Source organism: Bolinopsis microptera, chromosome 13, assembly GCF_026151205.1.
Source record: "Bolinopsis microptera isolate Bmic1 chromosome 13, MBARI_Bmic_1.0, whole genome shotgun sequence".
Lineage (NCBI taxonomy): Eukaryota > Metazoa > Ctenophora > Tentaculata > Lobata > Bolinopsidae > Bolinopsis > Bolinopsis microptera.
This window is the reverse complement of record NC_087084.1, coordinates 11,382,867-11,409,677: the sequence shown is the minus strand read 5'-3', so window position 1 is coordinate 11,409,677 and position 26,811 is coordinate 11,382,867. Positions and strand designations below refer to the sequence as shown.

At 43.0% G+C, this 26,811-nt stretch overlaps 1 protein-coding gene across 1 annotated transcript; it reads left to right on the top strand.

The window, feature by feature from the left end:
* Positions 1-126: 126 nt before the first annotated feature.
* Positions 127-22,549, top strand: LOC134824783 (uncharacterized). Its single transcript, XM_063836759.1, has 51 exons — positions 127-316; positions 439-590; positions 705-857; positions 1,026-1,166; positions 1,282-1,918; positions 2,119-2,325; positions 2,477-2,731; positions 2,933-3,166; positions 3,285-4,121; positions 4,259-4,434; positions 4,569-4,821; positions 4,973-5,134; positions 5,590-5,783; positions 6,036-6,333; positions 6,452-6,552; positions 6,674-6,923; positions 7,038-7,279; positions 7,415-7,597; positions 7,721-8,095; positions 8,231-8,333; positions 8,476-8,762; positions 8,901-9,170; positions 10,323-10,499; positions 10,822-10,894; positions 11,052-11,302; positions 11,517-11,658; positions 11,917-11,997; positions 12,174-12,308; positions 12,476-12,723; positions 12,879-13,157; positions 13,332-13,431; positions 13,543-13,797; positions 13,975-14,045; positions 14,157-14,319; positions 14,550-15,671; positions 15,823-15,911; positions 16,200-16,407; positions 16,654-16,829; positions 17,044-17,187; positions 17,439-17,703; positions 17,882-18,048; positions 18,276-18,372; positions 18,868-19,037; positions 19,265-19,438; positions 19,657-19,747; positions 19,954-20,097; positions 20,261-20,367; positions 20,542-20,734; positions 20,904-21,102; positions 21,359-21,485; positions 21,925-22,549. Exons 1-51 carry the CDS (start codon positions 172-174, stop codon positions 22,216-22,218), a joined length of 11,397 nt encoding a protein of 3,798 aa, XP_063692829.1. The 5' UTR covers positions 127-171; the 3' UTR covers positions 22,219-22,549.
* The last annotated feature ends 4,262 nt before the right edge of the window (positions 22,550-26,811 follow it).

The following is a 26,811-nucleotide window of genomic DNA, read 5'->3' as shown; positions in this document are numbered from 1 at the left end:
GCTGTCGAAGTTAACCCCCTATAAAACTTGATTATGTTCGCAGATTTTGTAATATGAATATACCTCACATGAAACTTCCAGAACTTTTTGATAAGAAAATATATAACCTTACCTATTTTAGTTCACTAATCTGATTTGTCACAATAGGGATGCGATAATAGGCCCTGAAGGATGGCATCTCGAAAATTCCTTGGAGTAGTCCTCCTCTGTGCGTTCCTCGTAGCGTGTGTTAAGGCTGATGCTGAAGCCGATGCTTGGGCTGAAGCCGGTCCCGACCCCGCTTCTTGCTGTTCTAGACCAACAACATTCATAAAAGGTTCGTTTCTAATGTTTGAAGTAAATACGCAATGTGAATTTTTTAATTAAAATCATGGCATCGTCCAAATTTAGAGTCCGTAAAATTATATCGTACAAGAAATTAATCGATTATTGTTTCAGGTAGAGCTGGTCCTCAAGGTATCCAAGGTCCCATGGGTCCAAATGGCCCCGCTGGACCACCTGGTGCCGTTGGTGAAAATGGACAACCTGGACCCCCTGGCCCAAAAGGAGAAGCCGGCAACCCTGGTATCGTTGGAGTGAAAGGTTTCCGTGTAAGTAAAATCATATGATAGATCTAAGAATTATTATCGATCAAATGATTTGCACTTGTTATTGCTTGACCCCAGTTTCGTATTTTCGCAAATTAACGATGTAATGTACTTCAGGGTGAACCCGGAGCTCAAGGACCCCCAGGACCTCCTGGACAGGACGGTGCTGACGGTGTTGATGGTGCTGACGGAACTCCTGGTGTGGACGGTTGCAATGGTACTGATGGAGAAAAAGGAGAAGCTGGCCCCATCGGACCAACTGGTGAACCTGTGAGTAAAAATTGTTGATTAAAAAAAACAAAAACAATCTTATTCAAGAAATCATCAACTGCAAACTAAAGTAACGATTCACCAATCACATCATCATTATATACTGTATACTACATTATCGCACGATTTCACTTGGAAATTTCACTTGACTAACAGCTGAAACTCTAGGGTGAACCCGGAGAGGACGGAAACCCTGGAGAACAAGGACTCAAAGGAGATACTGGACCTGCTGGTGAGGTACAAGAAGGTGACCAAGGAGAACCTGGAGCACCTGGACTTGACGGAAACCCTGGAACCACTGGTGATAAGGTGAGTTCACAAAATAATTCTCTAAAATGATTAATTCGTTAGGTATTTTCACAGTACGACTGGTTAACTAATTTATATCAAGCAAACAGCTTTATTCAAAATGTTCGTCTCTCAGGGAGAAACTGGAGAACCTGGAGAACCTGGACTTAACGGAGAACCCGGTCAAGTAGGCGTCCCCGGTACCAAGGGAGCAGAGGGAGATCAAGGACCCCAGGGTGAGGATGGAGAACAAGGAGTTGTAGGTGAATCTGGTATCCCAGGCGCTCCTGGAGCTGATGGTGATAATGGAGATGATGGAGCTGCAGGACAGAAGGGAGACGCTGGACCTCAAGGAATTTCTGGCGAAAGTTTCCCCGGAGACGATGGTGCCAAAGGAGAAACTGGACCCCAAGGTGAAACAGGCGCTGTTGGTGATCCAGGAGTAGCTGGTCCAGACGGTGCCGAGGGAGAGCCAGGACCAGACGGTGAACAAGGAGCTGTTGGTGACGAAGGCGATCAAGGAGTGCAAGGTCCTTCAGGGATTGGTGGCGACCGTGGTCCACAAGGAGAAAAGGGACCAGTTGGTGAACCCGGAGATCAAGGTGCTATTGGAGAGCCCGGTCTGATTGGCGAAGGGGGAGATGATGGTGCCGCTGGTAAAGATGGTAAAGATGGTGAGTCTGGAACTGACGGAAAAAAGGGTAGTGCCGGAGAAAACCGAGTCATCGACGTAAAAGGAATTCAGGGAGACCAAGGAGACCAAGGAGCTCAAGGTACATTTATTTTCTATAAATTCACCAATAGCCAAACATCTTTATCATAAAATATGTGTTCTTGGCGGGTTATTACCTCTCAAGCATCACCCGAGGTCAAAATCGAAACACTTTAAAGTGACATTTATTGTCCGAGAAATTTTTCTAATTGAAGTGAATATTGTTAACAAAAAGCTAAAATTGACTTTTGCTACCTACAGGAGAAACTGGTGATGCCGGTGCTAAGGGAGCGCAAGGAGAACAGGGAGCTCAAGGTGAGGCTGGAGAAGATGGAGCCGATGGAGACGACGGAGAGGAGGGTCCTCAGGGAGAATCCGGAGACAAAGGACCAGATGGTCCATCCGGAATCAATGGTATCAAGGGAGCCCAAGGTGACGTCGGTCCTCAAGGAGCGGTCGGAGATTCAGGTATTTTTATTATTCACAAGTCAGAGTTTGATTTTAAAATCAATCATAAATGATACTAGCATCTACTGTAAGTATTGTACAAATACTTTGACAATTGTCAGCTAAAAGAATTTTACGATAAATTTGTATTCTGAAACCACCCTTCCATCAGGTCCCCGAGGAGAAAACGGAGACAATGGTGCTGATGGTGCCGTTGGAGAACCAGGTCCCGCTGGCGATTCCGTCCAGGGAGCAAAGGGGGATATTGGGGAACAGGGAGAAGTTGGCGATCAAGGCATTCCAGGAGAGTCTGGAGCTGATGGTGTAGCCATAAAGGGAGAGCCTGGAGCTGATGGTATGACCGGAATAAATGGACAGCCCGGCATCAAGGGCGAGGATGGTGAAGCAGGACCTCAAGGACAACCAGGTACAATTGCTTTTAATGCTGTTTGGTAGAGGGCATGGATCTCTTGATGTTACCGTTTCAGTAATAGAAATTTACGAAATTTACGGCTCTCTTTCCACAGAGATGTTTGGCACGAACTGCCTAAAACTGTTAATATGCTGGGAAATACTAAACGAAAGAAGGTACTACTGTGATGGTAAACTAACATTTATTTATTACTAGGTGAAGATGGTGCTGTTGGAGCCACTGGTGCGCCAGGTACCCCCGGAATTAATGGTAACGACGGTGCAAACGGAGACCCAGGTGCTGCTGGAGAACCTGGCGAAATTGGAGCCACTGGTGAAGCTGGGCAAAATGGAGTACCCGGAAACGATGGTGCCAATGGTGAAGATGGGGTACAAGGTGATCAAGGAGAGCCTGGTGAAGATGGAGTTGTTGGAGAAGTTGGTGTTCAAGGTAAACCTTACTTATACGTTTTCTTTTTAACGGTGATTCCACTTACAACGGTTAAATCATGGAAACAAATAAATTTATAACAAATAGGTACAGTAAATGATAACATTTCAATATCTAGGACCCGAAGGAATCACTGGACAAAAGGGTGATGATGGAGTGAGAGGTGAAAAAGGAGATGCTGGTAACCCTGGAGATAACGGTAATGATGGTACCCCTGGTAACCCCGGAGATAACGGTGACAATGGAAATGCTGGAGCGAAGGGAGAACCAGGTCAAGAAGGTGCCGTTGGACCAGATGGAGACAAGGGTGTTGAAGGAAATGCTGGACCTCCCGGAATTACTGGAGCAAAGGGAGCTCAGGGAGATACTGGTATTGATGGACCCGTAGGAGCAGCAGGTGTCCCTGGTGTTGATGGAGACAAGGGAGTCCAAGGACCTGAGGGTGATGCTGGAGAAAAGGGTGATCAAGGAGCAACTGGACCCAAGGGTGACGCAGGATCTGACGGTAATAACGGTGTAGATGGTAACCCTGGTGCAGATGGTGCTGTTGGTGAACAAGGGGCACAAGGTGACAAAGGACCAGATGGACCAGACGGTGAGGTTGGAGAACAAGGTGAGAATGGTGGCGATGGATTACCAGGAGGAAACGGAATGAAGGGAGATAAGGGAGAAATTGGTGCCGTAGGAGAAAAGGGAGCTGCGGGAGATGAAGGTGACCAGGGCGAAACTGGAGAAAAAGGTGCATCAGGGCTTGATGGTGATAATGGCGTTGATGGTGATGCTGGTTCAGACGGTGATAATGGTGCTGATGGCCCTCAAGGACCAAAAGGAGCCCAAGGTGACCAAGGAGCAGTAGGAGATGTAGGAGATCAGGGAGCCACCGGAGAAGCCGGAGAACCTGGTGCTTCTGGACAAGATGGAACACCTGGCCAAGCTGGACCCCCCGGACTTAAAGGCAAGTTCATTCCAAAACCATAATATCTTCTAAATAGTGTGTTTAACTAGAAGATTTAGTCTGATTACAGATAATATAAATTTGTATAAAAGTACAAATACAATCACCTGTTAATATAACATTCCCAACCTTTCTAGGTGTCAGAGGAGAGCCTGGTGAGCCTGGTGTAGATGGTCTAGAAGGAAACCCTGGTGAGCAAGGTATCACTGGTGAGGTAGGACCTTCAGGGCCTCAGGGACCACAGGGTCTTACTGGAGATCAAGGAGACCAGGGTGAATCAGGAGAAAGCATTCCCGGAGAAAAGGGAGCAACCGTAAGTTATTGACAATACTGATTTGAGAAACCCAAAGTACATAATTTATATTGTTAACGACGGTACACGAAACTGCTAAAAATTACTACATTGCCGATTAAATATATAACGATAAAAAGATTGACCGTTTGTAGGGCGAGGCAGGAGAACCTGGTGTGCCTGGCGAACCTGGTCAAAATGGACCTGATGGAGATCAAGGTGATCAAGGACCTGATGGAGATGTTGGCGATCAGGGACCTAAGGGCGAACAAGGTGATCAGGGTGATAGTGGTGTCCCCGGAGAAAATGGAGAAGATGGTGATGTGGGAGATCAAGGTATTCAGGGTGACCAAGGTGCACCTGGACAGGATGGTGACCAAGGAGATGTTGGAAACCAAGGCGAACCAGGTAGGCGTCAAAAATATTAATTTTTGATGATATACAGGCAAACGGAAACGTAAATAGTCTTTAATTTATTACAATCGCCGATAAATAAATGTGACTCTTTTTATATGATTGCATCGATTTAGTCATCGAACAACCCCTATATTGTTACAAGGTAAGGATGGAGCCGATGGAGCCGATGGAGACCAAGGACCTCAAGGAGAACAAGGACCTCAAGGACCTCAAGGAGAAGCTGGAGCACAGGGACCACTTGGACCAGATGGTAATGCTGGCGCCAAGGGAGTGCAAGGACCAGTTGGAGATAATGGAGAAAAAGGTTTGTAGTTAAAAATGGATTTTGATTTTATCTGAGAAATAACACCTCGCTAGTGCTTCACAAGCCAGCTGTTGGTTTTATGACGTATTTATTGGTTATGGATATCAATCTAGGTGGATGTGATGTTATTGAGACTTTGGGCGGCCAAAAACTCCTGTTCTAAAATTTGTCCTCTGTACTTGTTTTACTGACCCACGCTTTTTAGCATTTATACATTTCGGCCCATTCTATATGTTTGTTCGATTTGCTGTACATTTGTATACTTGCTATTTTGTAAAATCATCTGCTGCTATGCTCCTAAATCTCTAAGTAATCCGTGAAAAATAAGTTGGATAACATCAGTTTCACCATCTTTAAATATAATATATTTGATGCAAAATTACACAATAATTAATTACGTTTTAAAAAACCTTAAAAATGTGATATTCTTCGTTTTACAGTTTGTATTTTTTTAGGAGACAAAGGTAGTCAAGGACCAAGAGGTTTAGATGGAGTCAAAGGAGGAGAAGGTCCATCTGGAATCACCGGTATTCAGGGAGACCAGGGAGTACCAGGAGAAGATGGTGCTAAGGGTCTTGAAGGTGTGGCCGGAGCTGAGGGACTTTCAGTCAAGGGAGACCAAGGAGAAGCTGGCCCAAATGGACCCAAGGTGCGCTCATGAAATCGTTAAATTTATGTTTATTATTTATTTTACTAGTCACAAAATTAACAAAACGATAATCTTGATTATGTAAGCATATGCCCCAAAAGTATTGATCTGTGGACCTTATTCCAACAAAATGTGACAGTTATGTCACATATAGCTCTTTTAGGGAAAGGATAAGCATTGTGCATATTGCTATTATAGTTACACAATATCTGTTGCTAGTATTTGTTCAATGCTTAATTATCGCTTGTTTAGGGTGAAACTGGAGCTGCCGGAGAAAATGGTGTCGACGGTGCTGATGGTGCCCAAGGAGAGGTAGGAGAGCCAGGAGATGCTGGTCTAATCGGAGAAAGTGGAAACAATGGACTAAAGGGTGAACAGGGTGACCAGGGCGATGTAGGTGTACAAGGTGATCAAGGTCCAATCGGAGAAAGCGGAAACGATGGACAAGTGGGACCAGCAGGAGATCAAGGATCTCAAGGAGACACTGGCGAGCAAGGAGACAAAGGGGACGAGGGTGATGAGGGACCCGACGGACCACAGGGACCAAAAGGTTCGTTTTCATTTCGTCGCGCATCAAATTTTTAAAATCATTATCAGTAGAGATGAAAAGTTATAAGCAATTAATTAAATCGACCTCAAACGCTTTGCTTAGCAAATGCACATTACAGGAGTTCTAGGAGAGAAAGGTTTCACTGGAGTTAGTGGACAGGATGGACGGAAGGGAGCCCCTGGTGTTGATGCCAATCAAGAAGCTTGTAGTGGTGATAAGGTATGTTACTACACCTTAAGTTCGCTTGTGGACATTATAATTCCCTATGATGAATGAATCACAGCCTTGTCATATACAGCATACTGACCAAAAAATTTTTGTTTAATAAAGAACTTTTTAGGGTGCACCTGGAGATCTTGGAGACGTTGGAGTTGATGGAGACTCAGGTGCAAAAGGTGCCCGTGGAGAACAGGGAGACAAGGGTCCAGTAGGAGATCAAGGAGAGACTGGCCAGCCTGGTGAACAGGGTGATGCTGGTGCTAAAGGTCTTCCAGGCCCAGATGGAGCAACTGGCCCAGAAGGAGAACAAGGACCAAATGGATCAGATGGTGCACAGGGTCAAAAGGGAGAGGCTGGAGTTGGTGAACCAGGTACGCAAAGTTTATCTTACCATTCCGATATATTTTTAGATAACAATACTCCAATTGACCAAACAATTCCGTGCTGGATCCCTTAATAGTTTTAACCTGACAAAATGTGTTCAGGTGAGAATGGATCCCCCGGTAGTGATGGAGGTGTCGGTGATGTTGGTGAACAAGGATCTGTAGGAGAGGATGGAGATCAAGGAGCACAAGGTGAAACTGGATCGAAGGGTGAAAAGGGAGACCAAGGTGCTAAGGGTGATGATGGACCAGAAGGACCAGAAGGAAACAAAGGAGATAAGGGTGATTCTGGCGCCGTAGGAGAAAAGGGTGATTCTGGGATCGATGGAACTAAAGGAGAACCCGTAAGTTATATCATTTAACGACTACATGCTCTTTCGCACAATGAACTTACGATTTATAATTGAGCATGTGCAGCAGTTGATTATATTATTTTATTTATATATACTGTAACAGATTGAACATATTTTCAATTTTAGGGTGTGGACGGAGACAAAGGAGACCAGGGAGACAAAGGAGGTCCAGGTATTGATGGCAACCTCTTCGTCATCAAAGCCGAGAGTGGAGCACCCATTCCACCTGAGTACTACATCTGGATTGAGATCATCAACACTGTTCTCGAAAACAGTGAATTTGGTGATAAGGGAGATTCAGGCCCACAGGTTTGTTTTTTCCACTTACTGTCTCATACGTTTTGATCATAAGTTTTATTTTGGGATTAGAACCATTTGAGTAACAATTATGCTTTTCTGCTAATGTCGTTGACTAACAGACATGCTTTTCAGGGACCTGAAGGAGCTAAGGGTGGCAAGGGAGAACCAGGAGCTAACGGAAGCCCTGGTACCCCAGGAGAGGACGGTAACCCAGGAGCAGATGGTACCCCCGGTAGTCAAGGTCCTCCCGGAGAAGATGGAGCACAGGGAGCACAGGGAGCTAAGGGTGATACTGGTGCACCAGGAGAGGATGGAGACAAGGGAGACAAAGGTGTCAAGGGAGAAACTGGACTTAAAGGACTCGCTGGAATCCAAGGAGAAAAGGGAGAGCCAGGTATTGATGGTGACAAGGGAGACAAAGGACCAGATGGAGATTGCCAGCCTGACGACTACACCCCTTGTAACTGCGACACTCACGTCCTCGTTAAGCACTCTCAGACCACTGAGGTAATTTATATGTTAATTTTGTAACATGACATTTTTAGAAATTGCATTTGCATGCACATTGATTTAGAAAACCAAAAACATAAAATCTTTTTTTCCTACACTTTTGTCTTCTAGTTCTATAGATTTTTGTTTCAGCAACCAGAATGCCCAACTGACTTCGAACCTCTATGGTCCGGATTCTCTCTTGTATTCTTCGAAGGCAATGGCTACGGACTTTCCCAAGATCTAGGAAGTGCTGGTAAGACATAAAATTTTAATTTTTTCTTATCTACGTATATAATTTTCAAAACTTTTCAGCCAGGGATTGACTAGGGATTGGTCATAAAAGTAGTTAACTTGCTTTTTTTCTTTTTTCTTTTGATTAAATCAAACATTCTCAGGGTCTTGCTTGGAGGAGTTCCAGCTTGTGCCTTTCATGCAGTGCTCAAGCTCTGATGTGTGCAGACACGGTGTCCGAACTGACAAATCTTTCTGGCTGGCAGTCGACGCCGAGGCTGACTATACTATCAAGCCCATGACCAGCATTGACGAGATCGTGCCACACATTTCAAGGTGTACTGTCTGCCTCGGTACTCAGTATATCCTCGCCAGACATTCTTTCACCGACGTCGCTCCTGAGTGTCCTGAAGATTTCAGCCCACTGTGGGAAGGGTATTCTTATGTCATGGTAAGTCAGAATTACACAATATATTGATTACCCTTTAGTTTGGATTTCTTTGCTTCCTGGCTGTTATTTATTCGCTTTCTCCTACTTTTAACTTTGGTTCTTGTGTTTTGATCTGTCTAAGAGAAATAAAACCTGCAGGTTACCTCATCCGGTGTATCCGGTGGAGGCCAAGACCTCGCCTCATCTGGTTCCTGTCTGGAGAACTTCTACCTGCCAACCTTCATTGAGTGTCTCGGACGAGGTACTTGCGCTTATTATATTAACAACTTGGACTACTGGCTGGCCCAGAACCCCGACACTAGCCAACCCGGTATGTGGGGTATGGGTAACGTGTACAGCGGTCTTGACGACATCCTTGACCAAGGAGTTGCTAAGTGCACCGTTTGTGCCAGGAACACCCTTGCTCTATAAAAAGCTTGTTACTGTTTTTGGAGCGAACTCAAATCAACCGACAAGAAGATTTTGAGACACTGTAAGCAATAAAACGGTTGAATGATGTACGAAATAGGATTTTAAACTTTTATCTAATTTATTATTATTTCCGATCGCCGAATTTTCAAAGGAAATTCTATGCTACTCAGGACTTTTGAACTAGTCTCTATTATTTATATGCTTATATTATTAAACGGGCCCAGTTTTCAAACTGACGAGAAATTGTAAATTTGTATTACGAAGTCAGGTTTGGGTCATATTTAAGTTCATTAGTACAACAACTTGTTCCTCCTAACCTACCTATACATCTGTAAATAAAGATTAGATGAAATTTTATTTGCAGGATTGCCTGCCTTTTATTAATTTTTAACTTTATAGATATGAATAATTAATAATTTTACAAAATCTCTTTTATACTGTTTGTATACCATGCTAACTATAAAGTTTGTTTACCCGCATAGCAATAATAACTTGTATTTATTGACTTTACTAAAAGTATAAAACAATTAATTTATTAATTAATTATAAAACAATTAATTTAACTGATTGAATTGATAAAATACAAAATAATTTACTCATAGATTAATGTGTTTCCGAACAGAACCTTAAAATTATTTTGTCAACAAATGCGGGTCAAAGGATTTGTCTGCTCTAAAACGGGGCTTGTTCGGAACCCGCGTGTTACTCATATAAGGAGATATCTCGCCAATATAACACTAACCCACTTTTCTCATCTTAGCTATGTCTCGATAGATCAGGAATCTAGTTGAAGTGGTTCCGAGCTAGCCTCTGTTCAAGGTACTGAAGTCGTCCTCAGAACCTCTACCAGACCTCCGTTTTTGTCACAGAGACAGATCTTTAATTGTGATGTTTATCTGATCTACATTTTTGATCTTCATTTGTGATTTACATTCGTGGTTTTTTTCTTCATATCGTTAGTTGCTTAAGCACCATTTGTTGATTTGCCGACTTTAATCTGATAACTGTTAATTAACTTTTCAAACTGTTTGAGCATTTAACTTGAATGCTAACTTTTCCGCGCTAATTAACACATCCTAATATTGATTTTACCAGCAATTGTAATATAACCTCAGTTCACCCCAAACTAAAAAACAAGCTCCCAGCTAGGGCTGGCCGACTGAAAGCACCATGGCAAGCCTAACGAGGCTTAGTATTCTGTTCACATTAGTGCTGTGTCTTGCGTGGGCGAAACCTGAAGCTAAACCTGACGCAGCTGCCGACCCTGCTGCAGATCCGGATGCGTTCGCTGATGCTGAAGCAGACCCAGCCGCTTGCTGTCGTAGGGTAAGCGTTAAGATAGTCTTATAATAATCTTATAATAGTCTAATTATAGTCTTGTTATAGTCTTATAATAGTCTTATAATAGTCTTATAATAGTCTTGTTATAGTATTATAATAGTCTTATTATAGTATTATAATAGTCTTATTATAGTCTTATTATAGTATTATTAAAGTCTTATTATAGTCTTATTATAGTCTTATTATAGTCTTATTATAGTCTTAAAATATTGTTATTAAAATATTATTATATAGTAATATTTAAGCAACATGCATAATACTTATTTCTATACAACACTCGAATCAAAGCTTATGGATTAAATTTCAGAGAGCTAGATTCTTGAAAGGAATGAGGGGAGACAGGGGTCTCCTAGGACCTGCAGGTGCAGCCGGCCATGAAGGTTTGTGGTGTAACACTCGTCTAGATTCTATTTTACGCTGTATCAGTTTAAAGTTTTGTAATCACTATTCTAACATGACAATTTGACAATTTACAAGTTTATAATTAAAATTCAGCTGGATACAGAAACTTCAGATGATGTTACATTTTTCTTTCAGGCAAAATGGGACCCGTTGGTGAGCAAGGACCAGCTGGATTGGCAGGACCTAAAGGTGCTGGTGGTCCGTACGGAACTAGTGGTGCTAAGGGAGAACAGGGAGAACCTGGAAATCTGGGAGCAGTAGGTCCTTCTGGGTTACCCGGTATCGAAGGAGAGGATGGTGAAGATGGTGTAACTGGTGTTGATGGTTGCAACGGAACCAATGCTGAAGATGGTGCTAAGGGAGATATGGGTCCCATCGGTCTTCAGGTGTGCAAATATGTCTTTATCATTAGTCAATAAAAATCCATTTTATTTAGCGATCTCGATCGCTGCAGGATTATTGACCATTGAAACGAATTAAACTGTGACATCAATAGTATCGAGTGCCAGCTGAAAATACCTTGTTTCCATCATCTTAAAGGTACCTCCAAACATGGTATTTTAAAAAACCTTTGTCCCCTAATATTACCTTGTGATCTAGGGAGAAGATGGTCCAGCTGGATCTGATGGACCTGAAGGATCAGAGGGTGGACCTGGAGACCAGGGTGCAGATACCCAGGAACCCCAGGGAGAGAAAGGACCAGACGGTTTAGATGGAGCCAACGGAGAAAGCGGAGAAGCAGGTTAACACAACATTATTGTATATTTAATGCTCTTATCGTTAGAAAGTGTGACGTTTGATTGTTTTGCCGCTACATGGGAGGAACCCACAATTTATTTGAGATAAGATTGGAATCCAATCAATAACATATCATCCTGTGGGGCTCCGTGCAGACCAACCTACCTGTGGCTAAAGCTCTAATATACAAAAACAATACATTGGATGAAATGTTTTTGCTCGCATAACGAATTAAAGCTTTCTAACAGTAAGCAACTTTCAGGTGCGCCCGGCAGTGACGGATCTGACGGATCTGATGGAGCAAAGGGTGCCCAAGGAGAAGCAGGAGCTGAGGGCGAAAAGGGTGCGGTGAAGTTATTTGACACTTAACCTTTTTTTTAAATTTTGATGACCATTGTTATCAGATTCCATGAAACGCAGTTACGCTTGGAATGATGATAAAATTTTAAAATTTTAAATTAGCTAATCTGAAAGTGATGGTAACGCAGTGAACTTATTAATAAAAACAATATTTCGCAGGACCCAATGGCGACTCAGGAATCCAAGGAGGACCAGGAGAACAAGGACCCCAAGGAGACAACGGCCCTGATGGATCCGACGGAAGTCATGGTGCTGATGGAGTAGCAGGTGCTGATGGTGATAAAGGACCCCAAGGTATGTTAATTGCATAGATTACATTAATCAGGAGAAATGCTGCTTTGCAGGAGTATGTATGATTAAACAACTGTATCATTAACACTTTAATAGAATACGCGATCGAATTATTTTCCGTCTTGAACTGTGCTTGATCGAACTGAAATTGTAATACTCATTGAATTTAGGTTCGCCTGGTGAGGTTATCAACGGAAGTGATGGAGCTGTTGGAGATCAAGGCCCAGATGGAGAACAGGGAGCTCCCGGTGAACAAGGCTCAGCTGGAAACGATGGACCTCAAGGAGAACAGGGTAACGCTGGTCCACAGGGTGATAAGGGACCTGCAGGACCTCAGGGCGAAGAGGGAGATCAGGGACAAAAGGGTGATGTTGGCGAGCCAGGAGAGGTCGGAGATCAAGGACCTAATGGTGAAAAAGTGAGTCTCAACATAATCCATTAATTTTAATCATACCTTCTGAAATAAAATCCGATAGTGAAATGTCTAAAATTAGTCACACAAAATTAGTCACATTTCAAAATCAGCTTATGTTTTAAGTGTTTAAGGTCAAATTATTGATCAAAATGTCCCAGGGTCTTGTTGGAGTCCAAGGAATGCCAGGACCAGATGGTGCCAAAGGAGCTTCTGGTAACGACGGTGCAAATGGAGACAACGGAGAAGACGGTGAACAGGGAGAAAAGGGATACCTCATCGGCAATCCAGTAAACGGAGACGAAGGAATAGTCGGTTCTAAAGGTGAACCTGGTGATGCTGGTGCTAAAGGTGCACCCGGTGACCAAGGAGCTCAAGGTGATGTTGGTCCAGACGGTGAGGACGGTATCGATGGATTCCCCGGACAACTTGGCGCACAGGTGTGAATTTTAGAACTCTTTGGCTCAGACAAGACGCCTCCTTGTTTGTGTATTATGTTCTTATCATCTATCTAATTTTTGTTGTATTATCAAACATTTCTGACATAGACTGGACAGAAAAGTTTTAGTGGTTGCCAAGCAAATTTAAAAATCTAAATTGGAATAAAATTCCAGGGAGAACCCGGTATGAAGGGAGCCCCAGGACTTGATGGCAATGCCGGAGGCGAAGGTGCACCAGGACCAGCCGGAATCCCTGGAGAACAGGGACCTGATGGTAAGCAACTAACTTCAATAGATTGGATGCATTTGTTTTAATTTCTCATATTACAAAAATCGTGTTTCTATCTAAATAACTAATTGAACTGATAGTCAAAAACTTTGTCAGGCGAAGATGCTGATAACGGAATTGATGGAGTTAAGGGTGCTCAGGGCCCACAGGGTGAACACACCACTGGTGCACAGGGAGAACCTGGCGACAAGGGACCTTCTGGGGATCCTGGAGCAGTTGGAGATCCTGGTGATAATGGTGCTGATGTGACTGGCGATCCAGGAGAGCAAGGAGCACAAGGAGTAGGAGGAGAGGACGGAGCCCAAGGAGAATCTGGCGAAAAGGGAGTTGTTGGAATCCAAGGAGATGTTGGTAAGCTTCAATGATAACGGCAGCGAGATCATAACACTTTTGCTGGTAGACTGCAAATTACAAATATGTTAGGCTTTACATGGATGGCATCAGTGTCCATTTAACAAAGCCTTCCTTTAATTATCGTTTGCCTACGCCCTACATGAGCGTACATCCAACTGAAAGATTGATTTGCAGGTGAGACCGGTGCTCAAGGAGAACAAGGACCTGCTGGTGATGATGCAGCTGATGGAGCTGATGGAGCTGATGTGAGTGTGATTTAAATGTATATTTGAATGTCCACTTATTTAAAGTTTATCAATTCACATAAAGTCAGGCTGCAAATAAAGCAATGAATTTACATCGGGTTTCTCTAATAGGGAGCAGTAGGAGCACAAGGTCCCACTGGCGAGCAAGGAGCTAAGGGTGAGTCTGGAGTTGACGGCGAAAACGGATCTGATGGACTCGACGGCAGCGATGGAGTAGTCGGAGAACCAGGAGATGTAGGAGAGAAAGGAGACCAAGGAGAAGAAGGACCACAAGGTTAGTGTTCAGGGTAAAAGAGAATCAAATAGAAGTAGAGCATTACTAATCAGTAATCAGGGCCCAGAGGCTAGGCTTTGCTATAAGCTATCCTAAACTGGAGTTTAACTTTCTCAATATGGTTTAATTCTTACTTAGCTTAATATAACAGTTCAAAAATTCACTGTATGACAAAATTTCCGACCAATTTCTAACCAACTACTTTGGTTTTCAACATGACCTTCTCTCAGGTGAGGAGGGTGATCAGGGAATAGAGGGCGAGAAAGGTGATCAAGGAGAAGAGGGCGACAGCGCACTGCCAGGATTCGATGGAGAAAAAGGAAATGCTGGTATCCCAGGAGTTAACGGAGAACCTGGTGCTGTCGGGGCTGAAGGAGAAGCAGGAGCAAATGGACAGCCAGGAGCACAAGGAGCTAAGGGTGATATCGGTGCACCAGGAGATGATGCAGATGATGGAGCCGTTGGAGAGCCTGGTGCTCAGGGTGATAAGGGTGCAGCAGGAGCTAACGCTCCTAGTGGAGATGATGGTGAACTTGGTGATCAGGGTGACCAAGGACCGTCTGGCGAAACTGGTGATGTTGGAGAGCAAGGTCCTGTAGGTGAAGATGGCTTAAATGGATTGGATGGAGCCGATGGCTCACCTGGTGAAAAAGGAGGAGCCGGAGCTAAAGGTGCCTCAGGCGTTCGTGGAGGTGAGGGCATCGAGGGACCAAAAGGTCTTGTTGGTATACCAGGAATCAATGCCCTTGCAGGACTTGATGGTGCCAACGGAGATCCGGGTGACCAAGGAGCTCAAGGCGAAACAGGTGATAGTGGTCTAATTGGACAAAAAGGTAACCAAGGAGGAGTTGGAGACAGTGGTTCTGATGGACTCGATGGAGCTGATGGGGCAAACGGTGCACCCGGCAGTAATGGCGAACAAGGAGAAATCGGAGCAGAGGGGGAACCCGGAGCTCAAGGTGCAAAAGGAGCCACAGGTGAGGCTGGCGAACAGGGTGAAAAAGGACCAGACGGACCCGAGGGAAATAACGGTGCTGAAGGTGGTCCAGGAGCAGACGGTGCTAAAGGAGAGCCTGGGGAGGATGCTCCCGATGGTTCCAAAGGAGATCAAGGACCAGCTGGGGATGAAGGAGAACAAGGTGAACTAGGTCCCGTTGGTCCCATTGGTGACCAAGGAGATGAGGGTGTCGCCGGAGAGAAAGGAGACACAACTGTAGGAGAAACAGGAGAGTCTGGCGACAAAGGTGCTTCTGGTGAACAAGGCCCTAATGGAGCTGCTGGAGAGAAAGGAGCTGCTGGAGCCGAGGGTGCAGTAGGAGATGCTGGAGAAGTCGGAGCTGATGGATTAAGTGGTAAGGGATAATGCCTTATATTCATTTAGTCTGTAGATAGGTACATCCTCTAGAAGGTGATGAATACAAGCTTGTTTTATAGCTCACTGTTTATTAAATTATCTATATTAGAATTATTTTAAACTTTATGTCAAAGTGGTTTATTTTGCAGGAGATAAGGGAGTTATCGGTAGTGTAGGTCTCGCTGGTTTGGATGGTTCTGATGGAGCAGTTGGCCCCAAAGGTGTTTTCGGACAGAAAGTAAGTTGTATAATATAATATTAATACATTTCAATTGTAGGAGGCCAGAAACCGTTGGCCGTAACCGAGAGAGAAAGATAATATATTTCAATAACACGCAGTTCACCCGAATAAAGTAAATGAGAATTCTTTGTAATAATCGAATGTGGATGTACCATAAAACACTTGGCGACCTAATTTCTGACCTAATGCTTAAAAAGAAATTATTTGACTCTGTCAGTGTCACAGTTGTCATACGGATAAATATAAAAAGAATTAAAATTTGAGAGCTTAAATTAATTCTTTTAGGGTGACACTGGAGTTCCCGGAGTAGAAGGACCACAAGGAGAACCCGGTGATGCTGGTCTTAATGGTCTTGATGGAGCTGAAGGTGAAAAAGGTGTTGAAGGTCCCACTGGTGCAGTAGGAGAAAAAGGCGAAGAGGGAGCTCAAGGTGAAATTGGTAACCAGGGAGAAGAAGGAGCCGAGGGAGATCAAGGAGAAACAGGAGCACAGGGTAAGTTCTACACACGATTGGGCCATACTCACACTTTGAAACATTACATGCGGTTCTGCGAATAGTCGTATGTTACTTGTTGCTTGTGTCATAAAAGCCTACTATTTCTGAGTTTGGTTATACCACCCGTAAACCAAGACTGATATTCATTTTTATCATTGTTATTTTTACCTCATCATTTCAAATGATTTAGTTTGGTGAATTTTGTCATTGCTACATTTTGATAAATACGCACATTTCTTGCAGGTGAACCTGGTGATGTAGGTGATGCTGGTGAATGGGGTGACAATGGTGATGAAGGTGACCAAGGGGTTGACGGAGACGACGGTGCTAAAGGAGAAAAGGGACCAGATGGAGAGCTAGGAGCCAAGGGTAACCAAGGACCAGCTGGTGCAGATGGTGATGGACCAGCAGGAATGCAGGTTAGAATCGTTACCAATTATATCTCATAGATTATTGGTGATTACGAAAGAACTGTCGAAAGCACTTTTGCTTATAAAAAGAACTGTTTAAATGAAATTATTTCATCTTTTTCAAATCTTTTTGCATTTAGTTGTGATCGTAAAGGCTGACAGTGATTAAAAGAATTTGCTACACATTAAATCTCAAATGAACGGCTAAACTATTTCGTAACAGGGAGCTGATGGAGCCCCCGGAGAAGTTGGTGATGCCGGAGCTCCAGGAATGAACGGTGCAGATGGTTCCGATGGTGCCATTGGTAATCCTGGAGAGAATGGTGCCAAGGGCCTTCCTGGTATTCCCGGGGCCGTTGGTGACAAGGTACAGATTTTTGGTTATTCGTGATCTTAAATACAACAATAAGCACCTCCAAAGATTTTTTATTTTATGAACCTAGGTCCTAGATAATGCATGCAATGATAATCTGAAATGCAGTTAGTCGTTTGATGGTGCATCGTTTGATGGTGCATTGAGATCCTGATCGATAAGTTATTACTATAACCTCATAAAATGTAGTACTTGAATATGATTAGAGTCAAATTATATGATGGTTAAATTTAATGCAATTTCAGGGAGACCAAGGTGACCAAGGAGATGAAGGTGTTGTAGGCGAAAAAGGTGATGTAGGCGCTGATGGAGAAAAAGGAGCCCAAGGACCAAAAGGACCCGATGGAGATCAAGGAGACGAGGGAGCTCAAGGAGACGAGGGAGATCAAGGAAACGAGGGAGAACAAGGACCTAAGGGAGAAATAGGAGACCAAGGACCAGATGGAGAACCAGGACTTAATGGAAGTAATGGCCTCCCTGGTGAAGATGGAGTACTTCATATTGCTAAAGGTAATACAAATAAAATTATGGTGAATAGGTCATTTCATCGTATGATTCATTCTGCCTTCAGTCTATTAAATCCATACACAACTTGTCTATTTCAAAAAACATTAGCCTCGGTATCAACATGAAAATCACTATTACATGTGCTCCTTCATAAATATTATCATAATTTGTTTTCTTTCAGGTGCCCATCAGCAGGGAGAACCAGGAGTGCCAGGAGAACAAGGACCCAAAGGAGATCAGGGACCTGTAGGAGGCAAAGGAGAAGTTGGAGAAGATGGACCTGAGGGTGACAAAGGACCTGATGGACCTAAGGGAGCTCAAGGTGCAGATGGAGTTGATGGTGATGTGGTTAGTTTATTTTCGATTTTTAAAAGTTTTTATTTAATGATCCTCAACAGGATTTCTGTTTTCAAAGGTGGATTGGTACACTATAATTTGAGTTTGAAATTTTTACACTTACGACCAAAGCTCCGTGTAGATTAAGTTTTCCAAAAGTTCAGATATAGCTTTGCATATAGTGTACATGTGGATTTGGGAGATAGTTTTGCTCAAAATCTAAACAAATTTCCCCCAAGGGAGAAGACGGTGTTGCAGGTCCAGAGGGCAGCCAGGGAAACCAAGGCGAGCCCGGGCAAAACGGTGAACAAGGTGCACCTGGAGAGGACCATACTGGTTAGTATTATACTTAACTGCAATTTTTCGATCGGGAAATAACTGCCCCGTTGCGTCTTTAAATTTCGCATATCCAATTGTCATTACAATGGAAATATACTTGTTTAGTTGTTGCATATATTAGGACGCAATGAAACTACCGGACCACGATGTATGGGGACTTGCCACCCCATGGCAACATTACAATATATCGACTCTGTTACATCGTCTCCTGTTAATATAAAACTCCGTTACATAATGAACTGGGATTTGGCAATTTGTGATGATTTAAATTTCCAACCTTGATCAGAATAAGTTCATTTGTTTATATCTCTCGCTTAGTCTCAGCATAAGATGTTTAAAATTCCTCAAGAACGTAGTACCAGTTATTTAAACTTTTAAAATATTGTATTACATACTTTTCAAATTTTACAGAGTACAGCAATAAATGAATATAAAATAGAATCGTCGATGTATTTGCTGTCTATGTTGTGTTGAAATAAACAATACCACCAGGCCCTGACGGTGAGGATGGTGCAAATGCAGTTGACGGAGCCAAGGGAGAGGATGGACCGGTTGGAGAAACTGGCGCCAAGGGAGTCCAGGGTGTAAATGGTGATGAAGGTGAAAAGGGTGATGAAGGAGACCAGGGTGATGAAGGAGAAGAGGGTGTTTCTGGCCCACAGGTTTGTGTTTTAAATGTTTTTTATAATTAGATTTCCTGGAGGGTTGTTAGTACACCAAAGATGAAATCCACCTTTAAACCCCTCATTTAGGTCACTCATCGTCACTGCATTGCACCTCTTCAAGCGATGTAATCTTCGAAACATGACCAGAATGTTACGTAAACCTCATCAACGGAAAAAATGAAGCACCGTAGAAATTACAACGTCAATTAAGTTTAATATTGCAGGGAGAAGATGGTGACAAAGGAGATACCGGCGCTGTCGGAGAAAAGGGAGATGATGGTCAGGATTTGGATGGTATTCCAGGTGAAGCCAGCCAAGTGAAGGGTAGTGTGGGAGAGAAGGGAGTCCGCGGTGACGATGGTAACAATCCCTTCGTTGACATCAGTCCTGAAGAGGGTGTAAGTACCTACCAGTTCACCTTATCTGACTGATTATTTGAATACTGTTCCTTTTTCGGCATCTAATTATAATTGAATTGTAAAATACGTCCGAAAATTCACAGCTTAAAGTTCATACCCTTGGAATGTAACTTTTCCAGTGCACTAATATTTTCGGAAGAAGAATGTCAAAATAACGGAACAATGAAACTCTGTTGAAATTATAAGCCTCATTTCAGGAAGATGAACTTTGGGATGAGCTTGTTGCTTTCTTCGATGAAAACCAAGACTTACTTCTGCCTGACGACATCGGACTACCTGGAGATCAAGGTAATTGTGAAAAATATAAAATTACAGACAAAAATTCAAGATAACAGAAAAAAATTCAAAATTACAGAAAAAAAATATATTACAATGCATTCAATGTGGTAATAATTATTTCATAAATAAAAACATTTATGGATAAAGTTATTGTAATATCAAAATGCATAATCTACCAAGTTTTACAAAACCTTGAGGTCTGTATCACCACACAGGAATTGAAGGACCCGAAGGAGCCGAGGGTGATCTCGGTGAGATGGGATCCGATGGAGCCCCTGGTGCTGATGGAGAAATTGGTGGTCCCGGTATTCCCGGAGTTTCTGGAGATAAGGGAGAAGCTGGAAATGACGGTGACGTCGGTTAGTACTGAGCTCATTTCAACTTTATTTTTAGCAACAAAATGTGTAATGGTTCGTATTTATATTTTATATGCAATATAAAAAGGTTCAAAAATAAAGTTGGCAATAAAAGTTGAAGTATTAATCGAAAGTGAAAGTGGGTTTTAACCTGTTACTATAATAGGAGACAATGGAGAACCCGGAGAACAAGGACCTAACGGTACTGTTGGAGAACCCGGTGAAGATGGTGATGACGGTGATGACGGTGATGAAGGAGATGAAGGACCTGAGGTACATACAGATTTACTCAAAATTTCCAATAATTTTTAACCACCACGACTGGTTATCACAAAGATAACAAATTGTAAATTATATTGTTTCCTGTAACCAACATGATGCCTTGAATGTAACGAAGAAAAAAAAACTGCACCACATTTACGGTACCCCTAACAATGTGATCCACAGGGAGACCAAGGAGAGGGAGCAGCTGAAGGAGAGGAAGGAGACGAAGGAGACTGTGGCTGTGAAAAACGACCTACTGTCTGCAAGTCTTGTGACGTTCACGTTGTGACCAGACATTCCCAGACTACTGAGGTACCTGAGTGCCCAGAAGGTTTCAAGTCTCTGTGGACTGGATACTCTCTTGTTATGTTGGAAGGTAAGTTTCAGGAATGAGATATATTACTGAATTGCTGAGCAGAATTATACCATAATATGATGTCCTCAATATCTTCTTTAAGAGTGATGTTTATTTTTCATTATTCCATTACGAATCAAGTTGTTTATTGTCTGCTCCAATAAGTATCGTAACAGTTATATTGTTTCAGGTAACGGATACAGTCTTGCTCAAGAGCTCGGAAGTGCCGGCTCTTGCCTCGAAGTATTCCAGACCGTACCAATGATGCAGTGTTCGGGTGGACAAGTATGTAATCACGGAGTAAGAACCGACAAAGCTTTCTACCTGGCTAACGAACAAAACCCAGACTTCACCATCAAACCAGAGTCCAACTTAGACGATCTTATCGGGTACGTTATCTATTAGTATTATGTGTAAAAACGCTATAAATTACTGTCGATATTTGTGATTCTGTAATATTGTTGAAAAGGCTCATTGTTGACAAATCATATAATCATAATGTATTGTCTGCTAATCTAAAGTATGCTGTCTCTGGTATTAGTAAATATGTCACACATAAATACACCCATTGTTCTCTCTAACCATAGTAGATCTACCTAACAAACCCCATAACCCCTCCCTCGTCTAACAATCTCCTCCCCTCAGATACGTGTCTCGCTGCAGTGTATGCGGGGGCAGCTCTAAGATTCTTGCTCGTCATTCCTTCACTTCTGATGTACCAGAGTGCCCTGAAGGATTCCACGAGATCTGGGAGGGATTCTCATATCTTATGGTAAGTGTGATTGAGATTTTCTTAATTTTGCGGCAATTGAAATTGCTAATTTCATATCTTGCGTCTGAAACAAACCCCCTCCGTAATATTACAGAATACAGTACGTGTATAATAATTCACCATGTTCTCATTTCCACACCCGCTTAACCCACCCTCTCCCTATGTTCTTATTTCCACACCCTCTAACCCACCCTCCTAACCCACCCTCTAACCCACCCTGCCAAGGTTCTCATTTCCACACCCTCTAACCCACCCCCCTAACCCACCCCCTAACCCACCCCCCTAACCCACCCCCCTAACCCACCCCCCTAACCCACCCTCTAACCCACCCTGCCTAGGTTTTCATTTCCACACCCTCCTAACCAACCCTCTAACCCACCCTGCCTAGGTTCTCATTTACACACCCTCTAATCCACCCTCTAACCCACCCTCTCCCTAGGTTACCTCCTCCGGAGCCTCAGGTGGTGGACAGACCCTTGCCAGTGCCGGTTCTTGTCTAGAAGAATTCTACGTACCTACCTTCGTGGAGTGTCTCGGACGAGGAACTTGCGGATTCTACATCAACAACATCGACTACTGGCTAGCCCAGAACCCCGATCTGACCCAACCGGGCATGTGGGGTATGGGTAACGTGTACAGTGGTATCAATGAAATCTTAGACATGGGTGTAGCCAGGTGTGCTGTGTGCGCTAAAGACGTTCGCATGAAACACATCAACTATTTCCAAGATTAACCACACCGGACCGATTATTTGCAATTGTATAGTTTCCCTTAGCTGGGCTGTATTTGTGAAGAAGTGTTAGAATTAACGAAAAAAGAACTCCATGCAATTTAGGGTAATTTAAAGTAGAATGTTATTCATTTATATTTATGATTTTAATCTCTTACTTATGACCGATGTTTTGATGTCGCGAGTATTATTTACTTACTATTATTTGACCTGACTCATCTCCGACGTGGGAAACGCTTATTTTTGAAGACTTTTTCTCTGAAATAGGATATTACTTAATTTTTATTGTAAATAATATAAATGACTCAAATACCAGGCATTTCAGACGATTAAATTTTGTAAATATTTTAAATTTTTTAACATTCTGTGACGATGGTTCTTTTATCTGTTCGGAAGTGATTTTGTTTTTTTACTTTCGGGGAGATTTGATTTCCTGAGTAACTGCTTGGCTCAGTCGTTATCATTTTTTATAATAATGAATTTCTTTTTATCGTCTCTTAATTTATTCTGTTATAAATTACCATTTTCGCATTAATGAATCAAGATTCATCAATTCTGAGTTTTATTAGTACGACTTATAACATAAAAGAATAATAGAAAATAAAACTCTTCGAAGAAAAATCTACAATCTAATCTGCTGAAAAATTGACAAATTTGAAACACAAGGAAATAATTTCAGCCGAACATCGACCTGGATATGTCGAGCGTTATTCACTATTATCTGATTAGATACCCATTAAATGAATTATCTAATTGGTAATGAATATTGACTGTCGTTAAACTGTCCAGCAGTCTTAGGCACTGCATCGTCACGTGACGAGCCCGACACAGGGCGTTAAAAAGTGTTCTTACAATCTTGAAACACAAGGAAATATTTTTGAATACAATGAAATATTTTTCTTTGAATTCGATACTTGTTTAGTATTAGACTAGTTTCCCAAATGGTAAGAGTGCATTTGTATACACGTGAGAAGAGCTTATAACTCCGCAAGTTTAAAAACTAGAACTGGCATTATCTAGGGTAAACATACCTGTCATGTTTCTTTGCATACCTTTCTGTGATTCCATAATGCATAGATCCCATACCGAATCACAAATCACAAATAGCGGGTAGATATTCAGTAAGTGTAAAAGATTTGGAAACGTGATTCCATGTAACCAAGACACAAATGCCAGAGTTATTTTAATTAGATATGTCCCTCCAGTCTTCTATACCTACTACGTATAGGCTGTGTCTGGAACAGATCTCTCATAAACAAAGAAACAAATTCAAATTGGTCAGATATCAGGATGATGATTAATCACTCGACTGTCACGTGACTTTTTCACCCCGTTCTCTAGCTGGCCCTGAACGACATTTTAAAACCCTTACGCACTCTAATCTGATCCCAACCCTAATCCAATCCCTAACAAAAACATATGCTGAAGCCATAATCCTGACGAGAAATTAGTCCAAATTCCTTATACGGTCATATCACGTGAACGAGACGGTTTTCGCCAATATCTCGCCAGGGAGCATTTGTACCCAATGTCATGGGGTGTGATTCGGAAACAGCGTGCGAAAATACATTCATTGAAGTTGGTTTAGAAGATCGAGTGAAAAGTGATTTAGCATTCCGATGAAAGTTCCGGTGAGGGAGAGATGTTTGGTGAGAGAGTAGCTGGTTTGGGAGTTTGATTGGTGTGGTGTTTGGTTGGTTCTGGTGTGATTACTAGTGTCTTTCACCCCTAGCACGCTCGCAGATATCACGTTGATATTATTAGCATATTCTCAGCCATGTCTAATGTCACGATTGTTTATTCGCTTTCCTGCGATTTTAAAAACGTGAGATATATTTCTGTTGACCAAGTTCATTGTTCATCGGTACTAATCTAATATGATTTTGTCATTAGTATTCCATAGTTATCCTTTGATGGCTTACTTGTGCTCGTTCTGAGGAACAAGCACATGATATTAATTATTTCATATTTTGTTTCAGTTGTGTTTTAACTTTATACTGATGCTCGTTTTTCTGGCGCTTAATATTAAATTTACGGTACGGTCGCCCTGTAACGGCCTTCATTCAACCGGTTGCAGGCTTTTTATTCAGACCAAGTGCATACCAACCCTTTAACCCTTAGCTTCCGTAGCTCCTGCAAATTTTTTATGTTTGGCTCCTCCTTTCGAGTTTCGCTAATACTCTAATATAAGCGCTGCGTCACAACAATGTTACAAAACGCATACGATATCCCGTATCAGCAGCTTGATCAGCATCAACTATCAACTATCAATCACCATCAGATCCATTAGTTAGCTTATGCTAAATGAAAGCTAATCGTAGTAATTGCAAACGAGGAGTACCCGGAGTGCGTGGGTGCACTGAACACTTTGGAGCAATGTGGGAAGTCCTGAGGGATGCAAAGGTCAAGCGTATGGACGTTTTTCTTCCAGGGAGGTAACATCTGTTTGGCAACAGTTTGAGTTAGGGATATTTATGGGATGTGTCATCCTCTTCGTCTTGTGTATGAACTTGGGCCATGAGTACATTAAGATCAGTGTACCTAGAAGCATCAAGTACGACATGGGAGTAATCTCAGTCCCACCCTTGAAGCTCTTCATGGACGATAGTTGTTTGACATGTGCCCGGATGGAGGATATGAAAACCCTGCTCAATATATTTAATTAGAGACATGGGGACTGGTCACGTTTCCGGTTGAAATCCTCCAAGTCAAGAGCCCTGGTTATGAAGAGGGGGATGGTAGGAGAATGGTGTGAAGAGAACAGTGGAAGTGGAAGCGTCGAAGAAAGCCTGAGTCTAGGGGGAAAGGTGATTCCAAACGTAGCGGAAAAGCCAATCAAGTTCCTGGGTCGGTGGATTAGAGCAGAGGGGAAAGATAAGGCAGTCATCGAAACAACAAAAGTAGACTTGAACACCTATCTACAGAGGTTAGATGACAGTTGCCTATCCGGGATTCAGAAGTGTTGGGGTTACCAGTACATGGTGTTACCAAAGATGAAGTGGCCCCTTGCTATCTACGACATCCCCCTCACCACTGTGACCCGGTGGGAACAGCACACCAACAGTTTCCTGAGGAAGTGGCTGGGTGTAGGCCATACACTGAGTAACATCTGCTTATTTAGTCAAACATCTAGTGTGGCCTTGCCCATCAGCAGCCTGTCCGATACTTGGAAGCTGGAGGAATGTCGACTCCAACAGTCCTACCAGCAGTCTTCTGATGACATGATAAGGGAGATTCAACCGCAAGTCAGGTCAGGGAGAGTTTGGAGACCAGACAAGGAACTAGTTTGTGCTGAGAGGGATTTAGTCTGTGAAGCGGTGAGAGGAATGGTCCAGCTATACAGCAGGGCAGGGATAGGTTTTGGAGAATGGAAGAAGCCGTGGGAGAGGATGAACGCCCGGGAACAACAAGCTGAGGTCCTTCAGAGAGTTAAAAGAAACCTCGAACATGAAAGGGAAGTTCAATGCGGTTCTCTTGAGATGCAGTCAAGATGGGGTCAGTGGACGGAAGAGGTTATGAAGACGGACATGAGCTGGAACACACTCTTTAAGTATGGTGATTCGCTCACAGGTTTTATGCTCAGTGCGACTTATGGTACTGTGGTCACACCAGCCTTAGCATCGAAGTGAAATGAAGAAGAGGATGGACTTTGCAAGCTGTGTGAGGATAGGATAGGGACCATAGTCCATACAACACATTCTATCCGGTTGTAGGGTCTCGCTGAGCCAAGGGCGTTACAGGTGGCGGCATGATAAGGTTTTCAAACAACTAACAGACTACGTGACTTTCCATTGTGAACGCCGAGTGAACACTGAACACCTCTAAGAAAAGAGTGAAGGAGACCAAGCAATGTATTGATTTTATGCCTGAGGGAAGCAAGAAGGTTCCAGCGAAGAAGAGTGCAGAGCGTAGTTTTGGTATCATGAGTGCATCTCGGGACTGGGTGGTGATATCTGATCTTGATGAGCAACTGAAGTTCCCAGAGGAGATTGCCAAGACCCGGCTGAGACCGGACCTCTTAATCTTTTCCCGGTCAGCCAAGAAGGTGCTGTGGTGGGAGTTAACCGTACCGTCAGAGGAGAGGATTACAGAATCCCACGAGCTTAAGATGGATAGGTACAGCAGCCTTCAGACAGAAATCTAGAGCAACGGATGGTCTTGTTTCAGTTTCGCTGTGGAAGTGGGAGCTAGAGGGATAGTTGGTCGTAGTTTTGAGGGAGCTGCTAGGAGGATAGGGTTTGGAGGAAGGGAGTTCAAGTTGTTGGTTAGGGAGAGTGGTAGAGAAGCGGCCCACTGCTCCAGATGAATTCATTTGTTGTCGAGGAAAATGGAATGGGAGTTTAGGAAGGTAGGAACTTAGGGAACACTAACAGCTAGAAGAACCATAACGTTATCTCGTCGTCAATTGCGAGGTCTAACAGGTTACTTCAAGTGTTTGCCTAGTCAGAAAGTGGTCTAAGATCAAACTGCTGGGGCGCCTGGTACAGAACCGTCCTGCGATTAAAGCCCCGAAACGGGTACCAGATTTGTGGCTGATGATTCCGATGAAAGTTACGGTTAAGGAGAGATGTTTGGTGAGAGATTAGCTGGTTTGGG